The sequence below is a fragment of the Hemitrygon akajei genome, chromosome 7 (genome assembly GCF_048418815.1).
Source record: "Hemitrygon akajei chromosome 7, sHemAka1.3, whole genome shotgun sequence".
In the NCBI taxonomy this organism is placed as follows: domain Eukaryota; kingdom Metazoa; phylum Chordata; class Chondrichthyes; order Myliobatiformes; family Dasyatidae; genus Hemitrygon; species Hemitrygon akajei.
The window spans coordinates 98153103-98175218 of NC_133130.1; the positions used below are offsets into that span (position 1 = coordinate 98153103).

The 22116-nt window shown below is 45.5% G+C and overlaps 1 protein-coding gene across 1 annotated transcript in view; it reads left to right on the top strand.

Moving 5' to 3' along the window:
- Positions 1-22116, top strand: part of LOC140730723 (solute carrier family 22 member 2-like) — an 81383-nt gene that overhangs the window by 36551 nt on the left and 22716 nt on the right. Inside the window, exons 2-5 of the mRNA XM_073051541.1 lie at positions 16008-16111; positions 16207-16361; positions 20343-20511; positions 20596-20710. Of these exons, the coding sequence (XP_072907642.1) occupies positions 16008-16111; positions 16207-16361; positions 20343-20511; positions 20596-20710 (543 nt within the window). The remainder of the gene's footprint in view (positions 1-16007; positions 16112-16206; positions 16362-20342; positions 20512-20595; positions 20711-22116) is intronic.

The window sequence follows — 22116 nt, forward strand, 5'->3', positions numbered from 1 at the left end:
CTAGTGTGGGCTGTACGCAGCATAGATCGTAGTGTGGGCTGTACCCAGCATAGATCGTAGTGTGGGATGTACCCAGCATAGATCGTAGTGTGGGCTGTACCCTGCATAGACTAGTGTGGGCTGTACCCAGCATAGATCGTAGTGTGGGATGTACCCAGCATAGACTGTAGTGTGGGCTGTACTCAGCATAGAAAGTAGTGTTGTCTGTACCCAGCATAGATTGTAGTGTGGGCTGTACCCAGCATAGACTAGTGTGGGCTGTACCCAGCATAGATTGTAGTGTGGGCTGTACCCAGCATAGATTGTAGTGTGGGCTGTACCCAGCATAGACTAGTGTGGGCTGTACCCAGCATATACTAGTGTAGGCAGTACCCAGCATAGATCGTAGTGTGGGCTCTAGCCAGCATAGACTAGTGTGGGCTGTACCCAGCATAGATTGTAGTGTGGGATGTACGCAGCATAGACTGTAGTGTGGGATGTACCCAGGATAGACTAGTGTGGGCTGTACGCAGCATTGATTGTAGTGTGGGCTGTACCCAGCATAGACTGTCGTGTGGGCTGTACCCAGCATCGGTCGTAGTGTGGGCTCTACCCATCATAGACTAGTGTGGGCTGTTCCCAGCATAGACTAGTGTGGGCTGTACCCAGCATAGACTGTAGTGTGGGATGTACGCAGTATTGATTGTAGATTGGGCTGTACCCAGCATAGTCTGTAGTGTGGGATGTACGCAGTATTGATTGTAGATTGGGCTGTACCCAGCATAGACTGTAGTGTGGGATGTACGCAGTATTGATTGTAGATTGGGCTGTACCCAGCATAGTCTGTAGTGTGGGATGTACGCAGTATTGATTGTAGATTGGGCTGTACCCAGCATAGACTGTAGTGTGGGCTGTACCCAGCATAGTCTGTAGTGTGGGATGTACGCAGTATTGATTGTAGATTGGGCTGTACCCAGCATAGACTGTAGTGTGGGATGTACGCAGTATTGATTGTAGATTGGGCTGTACCCAGCATAGTCTGTAGTGTGGGATGTACGCAGTATTGATTGTAGATTGGGCTGTACCCAGCATAGTCTGTAGTGTGGGATGTACGCAGTATTGATTGTAGATTGGGCTGTACCCAGCATAGACTGTAGTGTGGGCTGTACCCAGTATAGATTGTAGTGTGGGCTGTACCCAGCATAGACTAGTGTGGGCTGTACCCAGCATAGATCGTAGTGTGGGCTGTACCCAGCATAGATCGTAGTGTGGGCTCTACCCAGCATAGATTGTAGTGTGGGCTGTACCCAGCATAGATCGTAGTGTGCGCTGTACCCAGTATAGATTGTAGAGTGGGCTGTACCCAGAATCGACTGTAGTTGGGCTGTACTCAGCATAGAACGTAGTGTTGTCTGTACCCAGCATAGACTAGTGTGGGCTGTACCCAGCATAGATTGTAGTGTGGGCTGTACCCAGCATAGACTAGTGTGTGCTCTACCCAGCATAGACTAGTGTAGGCAGTACCCAGCATAGATCGTAGTGTGGGATGTACCCAGGATAGATCGTAGTGTGGGCTGTACCCTGCATAGACTAGTGTGGGCTGTACCCAGCATAGATCGTAGTGTGGGATGTACCCAGCATAGACTGTAGTGTGGGCTGTACTCAGCATAGAAAGTTGTGTTGTCTGTACCCAGCATAGATTGTAGTGTGGGCTGTACCCAGCATAGACTAGTGTGGGCTGTACCCAGCATAGATTGTAGTGTGGGCTGTACCCAGCTTAGATTGTAGTGTGGGCTGTACCCTGCATAGACTAGTGTGGGCTGTACCCAGCATATACTAGTGTAGGCAGTACCCAGCATAGATCGTAGTGTGGGCTCTAGCCAGCATAGACTAGTGTGGGCTGTACCCAGCATAGATTGTAGTGTGGGATGTACGCAGCATAGACTGTAGTGTGGGATGTACCCAGGATAGACTAGTGTGGGCTGTACGCAGCATTGATTGTAGTGTGGGCTGTACCCAGCATAGACTGTCGTGTGGGCTGTACCCAGCATCGGTCGTAGTGTGGGCTCTACCCATCATAGACTAGTCTGGGCTGTACCCAGCATAGAACGTAGTGTTGTCTGTACCCAGCATAGACTAGTGTGGGCTGTACTCAGCATAGAACGTAGTGTTGTCTGTACCCAGCATAGACTAGTGTGGGCTGTACCCAGTATAGATTTTAGAGTGGGCTGTACCCAGAATCGACTGTAGTTGGGCTGTACTCAGCATAGAACGTAGTGTTGTCTGTACCCAGCATAGATTGTAGTGTGGGCTGTACCCAGCATAGACTAGTGTGGGCTTTACCCAGCATAGATTGTAGTGTGGGCTGTACCCAGCATAGATCGTAGTGTGGGCTGTACCCAGCATAGATCGTAGTGTGGGCTGTACCCAGCATTGACTAGTGTGGGCTGTACCCAGCATAGATCGTAGTGTGGGCTCTACCCATCATAGACTAGTCTGGGCTGTACCCAGCATAGATCGTAGTGTGGGCTCTACCCATCATAGACTAGTCTGGGCTGTACCCAGCATAGATCGTAGTTTGGGCTGTAACCAGCATAGATCGTAGTGTGGGCTCTACCCATCATAGATTAGTGTGGGCTGTACCCAGCATAGATCGTAGTGTGGGCTGTACCCAGCATAGATCGTAGTGTGGGATGTACCCAGCATAGACTAGTGTGGGCTGTTCCCAGCATAGACTAATGTGGGCTGTACCCAGCCTAGAGTAGTGTGGGCTGTACCCAGCATAGATCGTAGTGTGGGCTGTACCCAGCATAGATCGTAGTGTGGGATGTACCCAGCATAGATCTTAGTGTGGGCTGTACCCAGCATAGACTAGTGTGGGCTGTACCCAGCATAGATCGTATTGTGGGCTGTACCCAGCATAGATCGTAGTGTTGGCTGTATGCAGCATAGACTAATGTGGGCTGTACGCAGCATAGATCGTAGTGTGGGCTGTACCCAGCATAGATCGTAGTGTGGGCTGTACGCAGCATAGATCGTAGTGTGGGATGTACCCAGCATAGATCGTAGTGTGGGATGTACCCAGCATAGATCGTAGTGTGGGCTGTACGCAGCATAGACTAGTGTGGGCTGTACCCAGCATAGATCGTAGTGTGGGTTGTACCCAGCATAGATCGTAGTGTGGGCTGTACCCAGCATAGACTAGTGTGGGCTGTACCCAGCATAGATCGTAGTGTGGGATGTACCCAGCATAGACTAGTGTGGGCTGTACACAGCATAGACTAGTGTGGGCTGTACCCAGCATAGATCGTAGTGTGGGTTGTACCCAGCATAGATCGTAGTGATGCTAAGCTGAGTTCTGCCTTATAGCTGGAACACACTGAGCCAAGTCTGTTGTGGGGGGATGTAGGGAAGGTTCTGTTTTTAGGGGACGCTCGTGAACTGTCTGCTTTTTGCTGGATTGTGTTGGATCTACACCCATCCAGGCAGTTGGAGGCTGTTCCACCTCTCTCCTAACTTGTGCCTGACTCCTAGTGGAAAGGCTTTGGGATGCCAGGAGCTGAGTCACTCAGTGTAGACAATCCTACCTTGTTGCTGGTCTTGCAATGACGGCATGTCCGTGTCTGGTCCAGAGCATTTTCTAGCACTGATGACCGGCAGCACAGTGATGGTGAGGGTCTCAGTGACAGGGAGGGGTTGGAACATATTGGGTGGCTGCATACTCCCTTGCTGGAGATCAGCATTACCTGTCTCTTCTGTGACGCAATTACGTCCTTCCAGAGCCATGCACGCAAAATGCTGGAGGAACTCTGCAGGTCAGTCAGCGTCTATGGAGGAGTAGACGTTTTGGTCCAAGACCCTTTATCAGAACTGGAAAGGAAGGGGCGGAAGTCAGAATAAGAGGGTGGCGGGGGGCAGGGGAGAAGTGGAAGGAGCACAATCTAGTGTGACAGTTGAGACCAGGTGTGGGTGATGGTAAGCTGGAGAATCTATTGTTCTATTACAATAATAGATGCGTGCTGTAACATCATTTATGAAGTTCCTGAAACTTCTTGTGTCATTGCTGTTGCATCCCATGTCTCTACTTTTGTCTCCGGTTCCATGTCATCATATTTGGATACCAAAAGATTCTTCAGATAAGTAAAGTGTAAACGAGAGGTGAGAGTGGATATCAGACCACTGGAAAACAATGCTGGTGAGGTAGTATTGGGGGACAAGGAAATGGCAGATGAACTGAATAAGTATTTTGCATCAGTCTTCACTGTGGAAGACACAGGTGTCAGGGGTCATAAAATGTGTGAAATTACCATTACTGGGGCAAAAGTTTGTGAGAAACTGAAAGGTCGGAAGGTAAATAATTCACCTGGACCAGATGGTATACACTCCCTGGGTTCTGAAGGAGGTGGATGAAGAGATAATGGAGGCATTAGTAATGATTTTTCAAGAATCACTAGATTTTGGAATGGTCCGGAAGACTGGACAATTGCAAATGTCACTCCACTCTCCAAGAAGGGAGAGAAGCAGAGGAAAGGAAATTATAGACCAATTAATCTGACCTTAGTAGTTGGGAAGATTTTGGAGTTGATGGCTAACGATGTGGTTTCAGGGTACTTGGAGGCACATGATAAAATCAGCCGTAGTCAGTGTGGTTTCCTCAAAGGAAAATCTCACCCTACAAATCTTTATTATTATTGTAATTACTTTATCATTACTTTATTGTCACCAAACAATTGATACTAGAGTGTACAATCATCACGGCGATATTTGATTCTGCGCTTCGTGCTTCCTGGAGTACAAATTGATAGTAAATATAATAAAAATTTAAATTTTAATCATAAATAAAAAATAGAAAAGAGAAAGTAAGGTAGTGCAAAAAAAAACCGAGAGACAGGTCCGGATATTTGGAAGGTATGGCCCAGATCCAGGTCAGGATCCGTTCAGCAGTCTTATCAGAGTTGGAAAGAAGCTGTTCCCAGAATCTGTTGGGATTCTTTCTAAAAATGACAAACAGGATAGACAAAAGAGAACCGGTTAATACTGTGTACTTGGATTTTCAGAAGGCCTTTGATATGGTGCCACATATGAGTCTGCTTAACAAGCTACGAGCCCATAGTATTACAGGAAAGATACTAGCATCGATAAAGCAATGGCTGATTGGCAGGAGGCAAAGAGTGGGAATAAAGGGAACCTTTTCTGGTTGGCTGCTGGTGACTAATGGTGTTTCACAGGGGGCTGTGTTGGGACTGATTCATTTTACATTATATGTCAATGATTTGGATGATGGAAGTGATGGCTTTGTTGCAACGTTTGCAGGCAATACGAAGATAGATGGAGAACTGATAGTTTTGAGGAAGTAGAGAGGCTACAGAAGGATTTAGACAGATTAGGAGAATAGGCAAAGAAATGGCAGATGGAATACAGTGTCAGGAAGTGTTTGGTCATGCACTTTGGTCAAAGAAATGAAGGGTTGACTATTTCTAAATGGAGAGAAAATACAAAAATTGGAAGCTCAAGGGGACTTGGGAGTCCTTGTTCAGGATTCCCTTTAGGTTAATTTCAGGTTGAGTCTGTGGTGAGGAAGGCAAATATGATGTTAGCATTCATTTCAAGAGGACTAGAATATAAAAGCAAGGATGTAATGTTGAGACTTTATAATGCACTGGTGAGGCCTCACTGGGAGTATTGTGAGCAGCTTTGGACCCCTTATCTTAGAAAGGATGTGCTGAAACTGGGGAGGGTTTAAAGGAGGTTCACAAAAATTATTCCAGGATTGAATGGCTTATCATATAAAGAGCATTTGATGGCTCTGGGTCTGCATTCACTAAACTTCAGAAAAATGAGGAATGACCTAATTGAAACCTATTGAGTGGTGAAAGGCCCTGATAGAGTGGATGTGGAGAGGATGTTTCCTCTGGTGGGAGAGTCTAGGACCAGAGGACACAGCCTCAGAATAGAGGGGTGTCCTTTTAGAATGAAGATGGGGAGGAATTTTGTTAGCCAGCGAGTGGTGAATTTATGGAATTCATTGCCACAGGCAGCTGTGGAGGCCAAGTCTTTATGTATACTTAAGGCAGAGGCTGATAGATTCTTGATTGGTCAGGGCATGAAAGGATATGGGGAGAAGGCAGGAGATCGGGGCTGAGAGGAAAAATGGATCAGCCATGATGAAATGGCGGAGCTGACTCAATGGGCCAAATGGCCTAATGTTGCTCCTGTATCTTTTGGTCTTATTAGCACAATCCACATCCCTGTTGACTAGGTATTTGTCCTCTCTACTCTTTCCCCTTCGACAGTTACTAGACAGAATGTGAACAAAAAACAGGAGCCATGAGAACAAAGAAAAAGAGGAAGGAAAGAGCAGTTGTGGTTGTCTCATGGTCACACTGGAGATAAAACAAATTCATGTGGTAACAATTAAAGTATAAAGTAGTCAGGTTCCAGTCCTGTGACACCTGCTGCTGAAAATACAGAAGCAACAATACCGTAATTACTGGAAAATTCGCAGACAATTGCATGGATTACATTAAAATTCAAAAAGTTAAACTACAAGAGAAATAACAATTCTATACAACATGGGCATGCAGTGAAGCTCATCATTTATACCCAAGAGCTCTAATGAACGATGGAGCAGCGCCTGGCACTACTGGTGGTATAATCTGTTGTTCATCTGAGACGTGCTTTCAGTTGAACCTGATTGCCAGTGTAATCCAGTTAATGCTGATTTTGGATGTGTCTTAAATGTAACAAAAAGGTGCTAATTGGTTCAGTTTCTGGGTGTTGCTATTATAATTCTCACTAAAATATTTGATGGACTCTGTCTTCAGCAGTGGCTTCACCACCAGCAAATAAAATTTCTGCATCAATATTTAAGTTATCAAATTCTTTGTGGCATTGTCTTAACTATATGCACTTTCACTGCCAGAGGATCAACTTCCCCTGTTATATTATTTCCCCTACTTTATTTCCCCAAATGTAGCTACGTTGCAGCTATATAGGACCCTGGTCAGACCCCACTTGGAGTACTGTGCTCAGTTCTGGTTGCCTCACTACAGGAAGGATGTGGAAGCCATAGAAAGGGTGCAGAGGAGATTTACAAGGATGTTGCCTGGATTGGGGAGCATTCCCTATGAGAATAGATTGAGTGAACTCGGCCTTTTCTCCTTGGAGCGACGTAGGATGAGAGATGACCTGATAGAGGAGTACAAGATAATGAGAGGCATTGATTGTGTGGATAGTCAGGGGCTTTTCCCCAGGGATAAATGGCTAGCACGAGAGGGCACAGTTTTAAGATGCTTGGAAGCAGGTACAGAGGAGATGTCAGGGGTAAGTTTTTTATGCAGAGAGTGGTGAGTGTGTGGAATGGGCTGCCGGTGGTGGTGATGGAGGCGGATACAATAGGGTCTTTTAAGAGACTCCTGGATGGCTACATGGAGCTTAGAAAAATAGCGGGCTATGGGTAAAACCTAGGACATGTTTGGCACAGCTTTGTGGGCCGAAGGGCCTGTATTGTGCTGTAGGTTTTCTATGTTTCTATGTTTAACCTCTCCATACTCTATCAGGTCTATTCTTAACGGACTTGAGAGCAATACAAAAGATCCCAGCAATTCTCAACAGTGACCCCAACCCTGTCTTTCATGGTTATGTCCCAGTGAATGAAATTCAGAAAGAAAACTGCAGGTGAAATCTCCAATAAAAGCAGAAAATGCACGAGTCACTGAAAAGTGAGGAAGGCTTTCAACACGAAGTGTTCACTCTGTCCTCCCACGGATACGGCTGAGTGTTTCCAGCATGTGACGTTTGGAGTTAAACCCCGTGGATCAATCGATGCTGTGCTTTTGGCTTTGCTTTGTGCTGGTGGTGTAAGGGGTCTAACGCGTTGCTACCATTGCACCAACATGGACCTAATTAAGTCTGCACAAGCTCACCGTCACCTCCGATTGCAACCTTTGCCTCTGGCCCTACAGCCAACAAGTCAAGCCACCCTATAGGCTCATTGAGGGATACAGCCCAGAAAAAAAGGCCCTTCGGCCTACTGAGTCCATGCTGACCAGTGACCATAAATTTGCCCCCCCCCCCAACCCCACCCCCGGGCAGGACAGTCGCTTAGCAGCTAGCGCATCACTTGGCAGCACCAGTGAGCCGGGTTTAAGCCGTGCCACTGTCCGTAGCAGTTTGTAACTTATCTGCTTGACCAGAAAGGTGTTCTGGCTTCCTCTACGTTCCAAAGCAGACGTAGCAGCAGGTCATTTGGTCACATGGTGTAGCTGGGCAGCGTGGACTTGCTGCCCAGGTTGGGAGGGCCTGTTACTGTGCTGGATCTCTAAATGTGAAAAAATCCATCAGCTCCCACCACCTGCTGCACATCAGGGACAAGTTACTGCAGAACGTTAACCCATCAGCCTCTGTGCATTTGGGTTGTGGTGTGGGCGGTGGGGGCATGGCTGTAGCCCTCCAAGAAATCGGCACAATCACAGGAAGGACATGCAGACTCCACACAGAGAGCACCTGGAGTCAGGGCTGAACTTGGGTCTCAGGTACTTTGACCACAGTAGACGGGAAAAAGCAGGGAATTATAGACCTGTTAGCTCGACTTCAGAGGCTGGGAAGATTTTAGAGTCTGTTATTAAGGATGAGACTTCAGAGTCACATGATAAAATAGGCAAAGTCAGCTTGGTTTCCTTAGAGGGCGTTTCGTCTGACAAACCCTGACAAACTTCATTGCGGAAATAACAGGCAGGTTGGACAAAGGAGAGTCAGTTTACTTGGATTTCCAGAAGGCCTTTGACAAGGTGCTGCACACAAGGCTGCTCAACAAATTAAGAACCCATGGTAATACAGGAAAGATGTTATCATGGAGAGAAGATTGACTGATCGGCAGAATGCAAAGAGTGGGAATAAAGGAGGGGCTTTTCTGGTTGGCTACCAGTGCCCAGAGCATTCCACTGGGATCGGTGCTGGCACTGCTGCTTTCCACGTTATATTGTCAATGATCTCGATGACAGAAGTGTGGACTTTGAGTATAAGTTTGCTGGCAATACAAAGATAGGTGGAAGAGTAGGCAGTGGTGAGGAAGCAGAGGATTGGGAGAATGGACAAAGAAGAGGCAGATGCACTTTAGTGGAAGGGATAAGGGCATAGGCAATTTTCTAGATGGGGAGTGAATTCAGAATTCAGAAGTGCAAAGGGACTTTGGAATCCTTGTGCATGATTCCTTTAACGTTCACTTGCAGGTTGAGACGGTGGTGAGGAAGGTAAATGCAATGTTAGCATTCACTTCAAGAGGACTAGAATAAAAAAAAGAGGATGGAATGCTGAGCCTTCATAAGGCTTTGTCAGGCTGCATTTGGGGGATTGTGAGGAGACCTGGGTCCCATATTTAAGGAAGGATATCCTGGCATTGGAGAGAGTCCAGAAGAGTTTTATGACAATGATGAAAAGATTAATGAATGAGGAACGTCTGATGGCTCTGGGCCTGGACTGCACTTGTTGGAATTTAGAGGAATGAGGGGGGATCTCATTGAAACCCAACTAATATGGAAAGTGCTCAGTAGAGTGGACATGGAGATGATGTTTTCAATAGTGGAAGAATCTAGAACCAGAGGGCATAGCCTCAGAATAGAAGGATGACCCTTTAGAACAGAGATGTGGAGCAATTTTTATCGCTGGTGGGTGTGGTGAATCTATGGAATCCATTGCTGTTAATGACATGGAGGCCAAGTCATCGGGTGTATTTAAAACGGAGGTTGGTAGATCCTCAGTTAGTAAGGGTGTCAAGGATTATGAGGAGAAGGCAGGAGAATGGTGTTCGGAGAGAAAAATAAATCAGCCATGAACAAATGGCAGAGCTGCCTCAGTAGGCCAGATGGCCTGATTGTATTATGGTCTTCCACTGCACCTGCTTTTCAATGCATTTGCTATTACCTGATTGAATAACTGGCATATCTATATACCATGGCCCCCATTTCCCTCCACTTCTTGAAAAACTCTTGACACTTTAATGCACTGTTCTCATGTTCACTGTGTGTATTACTTACCTGCAGTGAATAGCGACACCCTTTAGTAAGCTGAGCCACTTCCCGTCTTGAGTCTTCTACTGTCTTCAGCACAATTTGATGATGGGCCTCTGATTCTCTGCTGAAGTCAGGCCTTTTCTGCAATTTAGTTCACCACATTCAGTCTCTCTCCTCATGTGACCACATTCCTTTCATGACATGCCTCCTTTATCCATTCCCCGAGGCCTCATCTCTGATATCTTATCAAAAACATCAAAGACTATTTGGCTTTCGCTAATTGATGCTGTCTGACATAAACTGACCTTTACCTCAGTCTGCAACGACAGACACGAGACAAGATCCAACGACTGAACTAAGGCCAATAACGTCCCACCGCACCCTACACTATGAACATAAGGGTATTTGGAACCTTCCAGAGTAATTTTTCTTTGATTATTTTAAATCAGAGCTTCTGTTCAAGATGTGACTGAGCTGCAGTCTCAGCTTAAGTCATGGCTCAGACCTTGTTGCTTTTTTTAGATCAGGGTCAGGTTAGCGTTTAGGGACGGGAGTGTTTGGGGAATCAGGGATCAGGCTGGAGCCTAGGTCAAAGGTCAGTGATGTGGGCGTGGGACATCACGGGTGGATGTCGGGATGGCAGACCTGTGAGGGTGAGAACCCCCACCCTGGATCGGTGAGTCAGCGAGTCACCAGTGGGTTCCTGGACCCCCTAGGAACGCGAATCAGCGAGGTCAGAGTTTGAGGCCCAGTGTTCGGAGCTGCAGTCATCAGGTAGTCTGGAGTTCGGGTCTTTGGTTGCTGCTGCCATTGAGTCCTGGGTTGCTTGAAGCTAAGACAGCTTACACACTATTGGCATTTTCTCAGCCCCACTACAGCTTTTCTCTTGAGATTTCCTCTTCTACTGATGAAATTCTGATTTTGCCATCTTATCTTCATATGACTATAAGACACAGGAGCAGAATTGGGCCTGTCGGTTACTTGAAAACAAACCAAAACCGCTCAGAGACTATGAACGGGGTCGGGGTGACACTATATGACAATAACCAAACTCCCAATTTCAAAAGAGTACATAGAAACATAGAAAATAGGTGCAAGAGTAGGCCATTCGGCCCTTCGAGCCTGCACCGCCATTCAGTATGATCATGGCTGATCATCCAACTCAGAACCCTGTACCTGCTTTCTCTCCATACCCCCTGATCCCTTTAGCCACAAGGACCATATCTAACTCCCTCTTAAATATTGCCAATGAACCGGCCTCAACTGTTTCCTGTGGCAGAGAATTCCACAGATTCACCACTCTCTGTGTGAAAAAGTTTTTCCTCATCTCGGTCCTAAAAGGCTTCCCCTTTATCCTTAAACTGTGATCCCCTCGTTCTGGACTTCCCCAACATCGGAAACAATCTTCCTGCATCTAGCCTGTCCAATCCCTTTAGAATTTTATACATTTCAATAAGATCCCCCCTCAATCTTCTAAATTCTAGTGAGTATAAGCCTAGTTGATCCAGTCTTTCTTCATATGAAAGTCCTGCCATCCCAGGAATCAATCTGGTGAACCTTCTTTGTACTCCCTCTATGGCAAGAATGTCTTTCCTCAGATTAGGGGAACAAAACTGCACACAGTACTCTAGGTGCGGTCTCACCAAGGCCTTGTATAACTGCAGTAGAACCTCCCTGCTCCTGTACTCAAATCCTTTTGCTATGAATGCCAACATACCATTTGCCTTTTTCACCGCCTGCTGTACCTGCATGCCCACCTTCAATGACTGGTGTACAATAACACCCAGGTCTTGTTGCACCTCCCCTTTTCCTATCAGCCACCGTTCAGATAATAATCTGTTTTCCTGTTCTTGCAACCAAAGTGGATAACCTCACATTTATCCACATTAAGTTGCATCTGCCATGAATTTGCCCACTCACCTAACCTATCCAAGTCACCCTGCATCCTCTTAGCATCCCCCTCACAGCTAACACCGCCGCCCAGCTTCGTATCACCCGCAAACTTGGAGATGCTGCATTTAATTCCCTCATCTAAATCATTAATATATATTGTAAACAACTGGGGTCCCAGCATTGAGCCTTGTGGTACCCCGCTAGTCAGTGCCTGCCATTCTGAAAAGGTCCTGTTTACTCCCACTCTTTGCTTCCTGCCTGCCAACCAATTCTCTATCCGCATCAATACCATACCCCCAATACCGTGTGCTTTAAGTTTGCACACTGATCTCCTGTGTGGGACCTTGTCAAAAGCCTTTTGAAAATCTAAATATACCACATCCACTGGCTCTCCCCTATCCACTCTACTAGTTACATCTTCAAAAAATTCTGTAAGATTTGTCAGACATGATTTTCCTTTCACAAATCCATGCTGACTTTGTCCGATGATTTCACCTCTTTCCAAATGTGCTGCTATCACATCTTTGATAACCGACTCTCGCATTATCCCCACCACCGATGTCAGGCTATCCGGTCTATAATTCCCCGCTTTTTCTCTCCCTCCTTTTTTAAAAAGTAGGGTTACATTAGCCACCCTCCAATCCTCAGGAACTAATCCAGAATCTAAGGAGTTTTGAAAAATTATTACTAATGCACCCACTATTTCTTGGGCTACTTTCTTAAGCACTCTGGGATGCAGACCATCTGGCCCTGGGGAGTTATCTGCCTTTAATCCCTTCAATTTACCTTACACCACTTCCCTACTAACATGTATTTCCCTCAGTTCCTCCATCTCACTAGATCCTCGGTCCCCTACTATTTCCGGAATAATATTTATGTCCTCCTTAGTGAAGACAGAACCAAAGTAGTTATTCAATTGGTCTGCCATGTCTTTGTTCCCTATGAGCAATTCATCTGTTTCTGACTGTAAAGGACCTACATTTGTCTTGACCAATCTTTTTCTTTTCACATATCTATACAAGCTTTTACAGTCAGTTTTTATGTTCCCTGCCAGCTTTTTCTCATAATCTTCTATCCCTTTCCTAATTAAGCCCTTAGTCCTCCTCTGCTGGTCTCTGAATTTCTCCCAGTCCTCAGGTGTGCCGCTTTTTTTTGCTAATTTATATGTTTCTTCTTTGGACTTGATACTATCCCTAAGTTCCCTTGTCAGCCACGGGTGCACTACCTTCCCTGGTTTATTCTTTTGCCAAACTGGGATGAACAATTGTTGTAGTTCATCCATGCAATCTTTAAATGCTTGCCATTGCATATCCACCGTCAACCCTTTAAGTATCATTTGCCAGTCTATCTTAGCTAATTCACGTCTCATACCTTCAAAGTTACCCTTCTTTAAGTTCAGAACCTTTGTTTCTGAATTAACTATGTCACTCTCCATCTTAATGAAGAATTCCACCATATTATGGTCACTCTTACCCAAGGGGCCTCGCACAACAAGATTGCTAACTAACCCTTCCTCATTGCTCAATACCCAGTCTAGAATGGCCTGCTCTCTAGTTGGTTCCTCGACATGTTGGTTCAGAAAACCATCCCGCATACATTCCAAGAAATCCTCTTCCTCAGCACCCTTACCAATTTGGTTCACCCAATCTATATGTAGATTGAAGTCACCCATTATAACTACTGTTCCTTTATTGCACGCATTTCTAATTTCCTGTTTAATGCCATCCCCAACATCACTACTACTGTTAGGTGGCCTGTACACAACTCCCACCAGTGTTTTCTGCCCCTTAGTGTTATGCAGCTCTACCCATATCGATTCCACATCCTCCAGGCTAATGTCCTTCCTTTCTATTGCATTAATCTCCTCTCTAACCAGCAATGCTACCCCACCTCCTTTTCTTTCCTGTCTATCCCTCCTGAATATTGAATATCCCTGGATGTTGAGCTCCCATCCTTGGTCACCCTGGAGCCATGTCTCTGTGATCCCAACTATATCATATTCATTAATAACTATCTGCACATTCAATTCATCCACCTTGTTACGAATGCTCCTCGCATTGACACACAAAGCCTTCAGGCTTGTTTTTACAACACTCTTAGCCCTTATACAATTATGTTGAAAAGTGGCCCTTTTTGCTTTTTGCCCTGGATTTGCCTGGCTGCCACTTTTACTTTTCACCTTAGTACTTTTTGCTTCTACCCTCATTTTACACCCCTCTGTCTCTCTGCACTTGTTCCCATCCCCCTGCCACATTAGTTTAAATCCTCCTGAACAGCAGTAGCAAACGCTCCCCCTAGGACATTGGTTCCAGTCCAGCCCAGGTGCAGACCGTCCTGTTTATACCGGTCCCACCTCCCCCAGAACTGGTTCCAATGCCCCAGAAATTTGAATCCCTCCCCCTTGCACCATTTTTCAAGCCACGTATTCATCTGAAATATCCTCCTATTTCTACTCTGACTAGCACGTGGTACTGGTAGTAATCCAGAGATTATTACCTTTGTGGTCCTACTTTTCAGTTTATCTCCTAACTCCCTAAATTCACCTTGTAGGACCTCATCCCGTTTTTTACCTATATCGTTGGTACCTATGTGCACCACAACCACTGGCTGTTCACCCTCCCACTCCAGAATGTCCTGCAGCCGCTCAGAGACATCCTTGACCCTTGCACCAGGGAGGTGCAAGGTACGTTTGATCCTCTTTAAGAAACAAGCAAAGATGAACAATCTTGTAACGATAAAAAAAATTAATGAGACCAGAACTAGCGATATAATGAAATAAACGGCCTAACCGGTACCATAGGTGATCTTAGCGTTCTTAAACCCATTTAGGCATTCTTAAGCGCAAAGCAGTCGACAAAAATGATCACCCCTGGCTCTCACCAGACTAACCTGACTTAAACAGTGTGAACACGAAACTACTCATTCGCCTCCACTATGCCTTAACCCACGTGACAAATGACCCAGAATAAATGTGCAACGCAAAATACAAGGCATATAGGCAATCCTACTCGGCCCATCGAGTCTGCTCAGCCATTCCATCATGGCTGATTTATTATCGCTCTCAGCCCCATCTCCCCGTAACCTTTGACACCCTGACTAACCATGAACCCATCAACCCCCACTCTGATATATCCAATCACTTGGTAATGAATTCCTCAGATTTATCACGTTCTATTCCTTTTATTCCACAGTTTGAGAATCATACAGGATGGACACATTGAGTTTATGCCAACCATCCATCATAAATTTACACCAATTCCACCCCAAGTTTACTTTATTCTGGAGACACGGGAGACTGCAGATGGTGAAATCTTGAGCTACAAATAACTTGCTGGAGGAACTCAACGGGTCGAGCAGTGATCAGCGTCTGTTAGGGGAGAGAAATTGTCAAGGTGTGGGGTTGAAACTCTGTGTCCCTCCTGAGTATGCCACTGACTGACACATCTGGGGCAATTCCCAGTGGCCAGTTAAATTTTATTTCCTCCCTCTTGAGTTACCCTGAAATAGTAATTCCAGCAAATCGTCAGCTCATACACACTGCGGCCACCATATTAGATAACTCCTGTACTGAGTACAGTGGCCACTGAGTGCATGTTCATGGGGTCTTTTGCTGCTGTAGCCTATCCACTTCAAGATTAGACATGTATTGTGTGTTCAGAGATGCTCTTCTGCACTCCACTGTTGTAACGTGTGGTTACTTGAGTTACTGTCACTTTCCTGTCAGCTTGAACCATTCTGGCTGTTCTCCTCTCACCTCTCTCATTAACAAGGCATTTTCACCCACAGAACTGCTGCTCACTGGATTTTTATTCTGTTTTCACACTGTTCTCTGTAAACTCTAGAGACTGTTGTGTGTGAAAACCCCAGGAGATAATCAGTTTCTGAAATACTCAGACCACCCTGTCTGGCACCAATAATCATTTCACAGCCAAAATCATCTAGATCACATTTCTTCCCCATTCTGGTCTGAACAACAGCTGAACCTCCTGACCATGTCTGCATGCTTTAATGCATTGAGTTGCTGCCACATGATTGGCTGATTAGATGTTTTCCACTGAGCATATAAGTAATCGAAGAACAGTATTGATATGTTGCTATGTTTGTCTTCTTCTGCCAATGGTACAGTTCGGACTTGTGTGTACTGATGCCTGGAAGGTGGATTTGTCTCAAGCTTGTCTAAATTTGGGATTTATGATTGGAACTGTTATCCTGGGTTTTGGGGCAGACATGTAAGTATCGATCCACGTCTACACTATGTGAAAAGTAACATTCAACAACGTTTACCAGTTGCAAATCTGAATATTTTCCCCTTCTCTCTTTGTAGATATGGTAGGAAACTCTGTTTCTTATTTTCCCAATTTGCGACCACGGTGGCAGGAATCGCAGTGGCATTGGCTCCGAATTACCTTTGGTTCCTCATCTTCCGCACACTGCAGGGACTATTGAGTAAAGGGGGCTGGCTCAGTGCCTATGTCTTAAGTAAGTCTCTCTTTTATTTCTGCTAAATAGTTCAGTGAGATATGTGTGCTCCTTCAGTCCTGGAATTTTACATCTCCCAAGATTTAATCGCCTGAGGCCTGTTACTCATTCCTAAACTCCGGGAATTCCCTGTAAACCCTCCCTTGCCTTTCAACTTCTCTGCTTTTATGAATGAGTAAGTAGAGACAAGGGTTCAAGTGTCTGCATATATAAGTAAGTGTTTTTTTATGTTGATAATGACCCTTAAATAATTCTGCTATTTTAAAGATACTGGATGTTGCTATAGAGATGTTTGCAAAACTCATTAATAATGGAGGAATTTGTTACTAATGCATGCTCCAGTTTCGGATGTCCTCATCAGGAACACAAAAAAAGTTTTCCCTTTTTCTCTCTGGTTCTAACTTACGATTGGTCTGGTGTCACTGGTTATTTGTAGGTCTTACTTTTCATAATTGGATTTATTGTCGCTGACTTACCTGACGTGAAATTTGCCATTTTGCCACAACAGAGTATCAGTATCAGTATAGTTTACTTGGGTTTTCACACTGTACTGTACCTGAGGCTGCTAACAAAAATCAGAAAAGAACGCACAGTATTACGGGAAAGATACTAGCATAAATAGAAGGTTGGCTGAGTGGCAAGAGGCGAAGAGTAGGAATAAAGAAGGCATTTTCTGATTGACTGCAGGTGACCAGTGGTGTTCCTCAGAGGCCAGTGTTGTGCCCCTTCTTTCCTCATTATATAGACAGATAGATGCTTTAATGATCCCAAAGGAAATTACAGGGTCAAAGTAGCATTTCAACTGCACAGATATATAAATATTCGAAGAGAAGTAGAAAGAATTTAAAAAAGTTACCACAAACAGTCTAAGAGGAGTGGGGCTATAGGTTGACTCATTATAGAGCCCAACAGCTGAGGATAAGAATGACCTCATATAGCACTCTTTTTGAACAGCAGGGTTGTCTTAGTCTATCACTCAAAGTGCTCCTCTGTACAACCAAGGTGGGGTGAGAAACAGTCTGGAATAGGCCAGGATTTTCCGTAGAGTCCTTTGTTCTACCATAACCTTCAGTGTATCCAGTTTGACCTCTATCTTCAGCTTATTGAGCCTGTTGGCATCACCTGTGTTGATGCCATTTCCCCAGCACACCACCATATAGACTGGTATGTCACCAAACCACTGGTGACAACAGACTGGTAGAACATGTGAAGGAGAGTCCTTCATTCTCTAAAAGACCTCAGTCTCCTCAGGAAGTAGAGGCAATTCTGGCCATTCTTGTACACAGCCTCTGTGTTGGTGCTCCACTCAAGTCTGTCACCCAGATGCACCCCCAGGAACTTGTAGGCCCTCACCACATCCATGTCCTCGCCATCGATAGTACCAGGGAGCAATGCAGGCTTAGTTTTCCTAAAGTCCATCCCCATCTCCTTTGTCTTACTGATGGTGAGCTGCAGATGATTCAGTTTGCACCATTTGACAAAGTCCCACACCAGGGCCCTGTGTTCATCCTCCCTTTATACACCCAACTATTGCTGAGTCATCAGAGAATTTCTGCAGATGACATGTCAATGATCCGATGACAGAATTGATGGCTTTGTGGCCAAGTGCATGTATGATACAAAGATAGGTGAAGGAGCAGATAGTGCTGAGGCAGCAGGGAGTATGGAGAAAGACGAACAGACTAGGGGAGTGTGCAAAGAAGTGGCATGTGAAACACGGTGTAGGGAAATTCACCGTCATGCACTTTGGTAGAAGGATTAAAACTGTAGCAAATTCAGAAATCGGAGATACAAAGGGACTTGGGAGTCCTAGTTCAGATTTCCCTAAACGATATAACCATATAACAATTACAGCACGGAAACAGGCCATCTCGGCCCTTCTAGTCCATGCCGAGTGCTTACGCTGACCTAGTCCCACCTACCTGCACTCAGCCCATAACCCTCCATTCCTTTCCTGTCCATATACCTATCCAATTTCTTTTTAAATGTCAAAATCGAACCTGCCTCTACCACTTCTACTGGAAGCTCGTTCCACACAGCTACCACTTTGAGTAAAGAAGTTCCCCTTCGTGTTACCCCTAAACTTTTGCCCCCAACTCTCAACTCATGTCCTCTTGTTTGATTCTCCTCTACTCTCAATGGAAAAAGCCTATCCACATCAACTCTATCTATCCCCCTCATTATTTTAAATGCCTCTATCAAGTCCCCACTCAACCTTCTATGCTCCAAAGAATAAAGACCTAACTTGTTCAACCTTTCTCTGTAACTTAGGTGCTGAAACCCAGGTAACATTCTGAGAGTGTGTGAGTGAGTGTGTGGTGTGCATGTGTGTGTGAGTGTGTGTGTGTGGTGTGTATGAGTGTGTGAATGTGTGTGTGTTTGAGTGTGTATTGTGTGAGTATGAGTGAGTGTGTGTGAATGTGTGAGTGTTTGAGTGTGAATGTGAGAGAGTGTGTGAGAGTGAGTGTGTGTGGTGTGAATGTGTGTGAGAGTGTGTGAGTATGAATGTGTGTGTGTGTGAGTGTGTAAGTGTGTGTGAGTGCGTGAGTATGAATGTGTGTGTGTGTGTGTGCGCGTGTGTGAGTATGAATGTGTGTGTTTTTATATGTGAGAGTGTGTGCATGTGTGTGTGAATGTGTGTGTGTGAGTGTGTGTGAATGTGTGAATGTGTGTGTATGTGTGTGAGTGTGTGTGTGAATGTGTGTGTGTGTGTGAGTGTGTGTGTGTGTGTGTGTGTGTGTGTGAGTGAGTGTGTGCGTGTGTGTGTGTGTGTGTGTGTGTGTGTGTGTGAATGTGTGTGTGTGTGAGTGAGTGTGTGCGTGTGTGTGTGTGTGTGTGTGTGTGTGTGTGAATGTGTGTGTGTGTGTGAGTGTGTGTGTGAATGCGTGAGTGTGTGGGTGTGTGTGAATGTGTGAATGAGTGTGTGAGTGTGTGAGTATGAATGTGTGAATGAGTGTGTGAGTGTGTGTGTCAGTGTGTGTGAGTATGAATGTGTGTGTGAGTGTGTGCGTGAATGTGTGTGAATGCATGAGTGTGTGAATGAGTGTGTGTGAGTGTGTGAATGAGTGTGTGAGTGTGTGTGTGAGTATGAATGTGTGTGAATGTGTGAATGAGTGTGTGAGTGTGTGTGTCAGTGTGTGTGAATGTGTGAGTATGAATGTGTGTGTGAGTGTGTGCGTGAGTGTGTGTGAGTGTGTGCATGAGTGTGTGTGAATGCATGAGTGTGTGAATGAGTGTGTGTGAGTGTGTGAATGTGTGTGTGAGTGTGAGTGTGAATGTGTGAGTGTGTGTGAATGTGTGAGTATGAATGTGTGTGTGTGAATGTGTGAGTGTGTGAATGAGTGTGTGTGAGTGTGTGTGTCAGTGTGTGTGAGCATGAATGTGTGTGTGTGTGTATGAATGTGTGAGTGTGTGTGTCAGTGTGTGTGAGTGTGTGAGTATGAATGTGTGAATGTGTGAGTGTGTGAATGAGTGTGTGAGTGTGTGTGAATGTGTGGGTGTGTGAATGAGTGTGTCAGTGTGTGTGAGTGTGTGAGTATGAATGTGTGTGTGGTGTGTCTGAGCCACAGCTGAGGGATCCCGCACCATGCAGTGATGTCTGAGTGTGTGTGATGGGCAGAGCTGTGAGGTGCTTTATCGAGAGAAAGCTGCAATATTCCACAGTGCCACCGTGACGGGTGACACATGCTGACTGGAGCAGTCAGGAACGCAGCCTTATGCCAGACTGTCGCCCGGGCTGGCAGAGAACACCATGAATTCCACCCGGTCATCAAGGTGCAGTGGCAGGTGTACAGGGAATGAGAATGTCTGAGTCGGTGTGAGCGGGACCAGGGAGGGTCACTGATGTCCCGCGGCTGGGGCTTTCTGAGGACAGGTTGGGTGACGGACTGGGAGAGGTTATGGCGCACACTTGGGGCCCTCGCAAGGAGTGTCTGGTTCAGGAAGTTGCCTGTAAGATGTCTACTTTCACCCAACCCCCAGTTTCTGAGCTAGTCGGAATGCAGCACAGAAGAACAGTGGGGATTGTAATCCAGACGTGTTTCAGCTTTGGGATGATGTTACTGGCCGCTATCGCTTACCTGGCGCCAGCCTGGAGGACGCTGCAGCTGGTGACCACCGTGCCCAACTTCATTTTCCTGATCTACTACTGGTAAAGTCCATCACAATACTCATTATTGCTTGCTCGAGAGTGTGGACACAAACTGCGGAGACAACAATTGTTTTATAATCGCAGGCTGCTGCCAGAGTCCCCGAGGTGGTTACTGTCAAGAAATGAACAAAAAAAGGCTATCAAAGTCCTTCAGAAAATGGCAAAAAGGAACAAGAAGGCTTTCTCGATAAATATTGAGGTAATTATGCCACAGTAACCCGCACTTTGTACCCCTTTCAACACGCTTGCTCTCTCGATGTAAGACTATAAAACCATAAGACATCGGAACAGAATTCGGCCATTTGGCCCATCGGGTCTACTCTCCCATTCCATCAGGGCTGATTTATTATCCCTCTCAACTCCACTCTCCTGACGTCCACCCTTTGACGCCATTACATATCTAGAACCCATCAACCTCCACTTTAAATACACCCAGTGACTCGGCCTCCACAGACTCACCACCTTTGGATGAAGAACTTCCTCCTCATCGGGCTCTGGCACCGTGAGGCAGCACCGCTACCAGACGGGAGTCTGCTCCACTCGACCTCAGTGCACTGCCTCTCCTCAGCTGTGCTGTGATTCACCACAAACAGGTCCATGGGCGCCAGAACCTGGGCTAGAAACACTGACAACAGTCTGTATCCTTGAACCACCTCAGTTCACTGTTAAAATATCCATGAACCTGTAACAAAAACAAAATTATGCCATCACAATGCCGAGACCAAAGAACCAAAGTTCTGAGCACCCTGGTAAAACATTTCCAGTATTTTGTCAGCTCCCTTTCAAAACAATACTTATTAAGAGTTGTACCCTGAAGCTGCTGAGTCTGACATTCATAACAATCACCTATTGCTTTCAGAATCAGACCATTAGACATAAGACGTAGGAGCAGTATTAGACTATTCGGCCCATCGAGTCTGCTCTGCCATTCCATCATGGCTGACTTATTTTCCCTTGAGGAAAGCACACTGACTTCAGCTTATTTTATCATGCACCTCCAACTTCTCCAAAACCCCATCCTTAACAATGAATTCCAACATCTTCCGAACCACTGTAGTCAGGCTAACTGCCCTTTCATTTCCTGTCTTTTGCCTCGCTCCCTTCTTAAAGAGTGGAGTGAGGTTTCCAATTTTCCTGTCTTTTGGAACTATTCCAGAATCTAGTGATTCTTGAAATATCATTACTAATACTTCCACAATCTCTTCAGCCGCCTCTTTCAGAACCCTGGGATGTGGTCCATCTGGTTCAGGTGACTTATCCACCTTCAGAACACTCAGTTTCCTGGGCACCTTCTCCTTAGTAATAGCAGCTCCACTCACTTCTGCCCCTTGTCATTATTGAATTTCTGGCACACTGCTATTATCTTCCACAGTGAAGACTGAAACAAAATACTGATTCAGTTCATCCACCATTTCTTTGTCCCCAATTACTATCTGTCCAGCTTTGTTTTCCTTTGTTCCAATATCCACTCTCGTCTCTCTTTTACTCTGAAGAAACTTTTGGTATCCTCTTTTATATTATTGGCTAGCTTACCTTCATATTTCATCTTTTCTCTCCTTGCTTTTTTAGTTGCCTTTTGCTGCTTTTTAAAAGTTTCCTGATCCT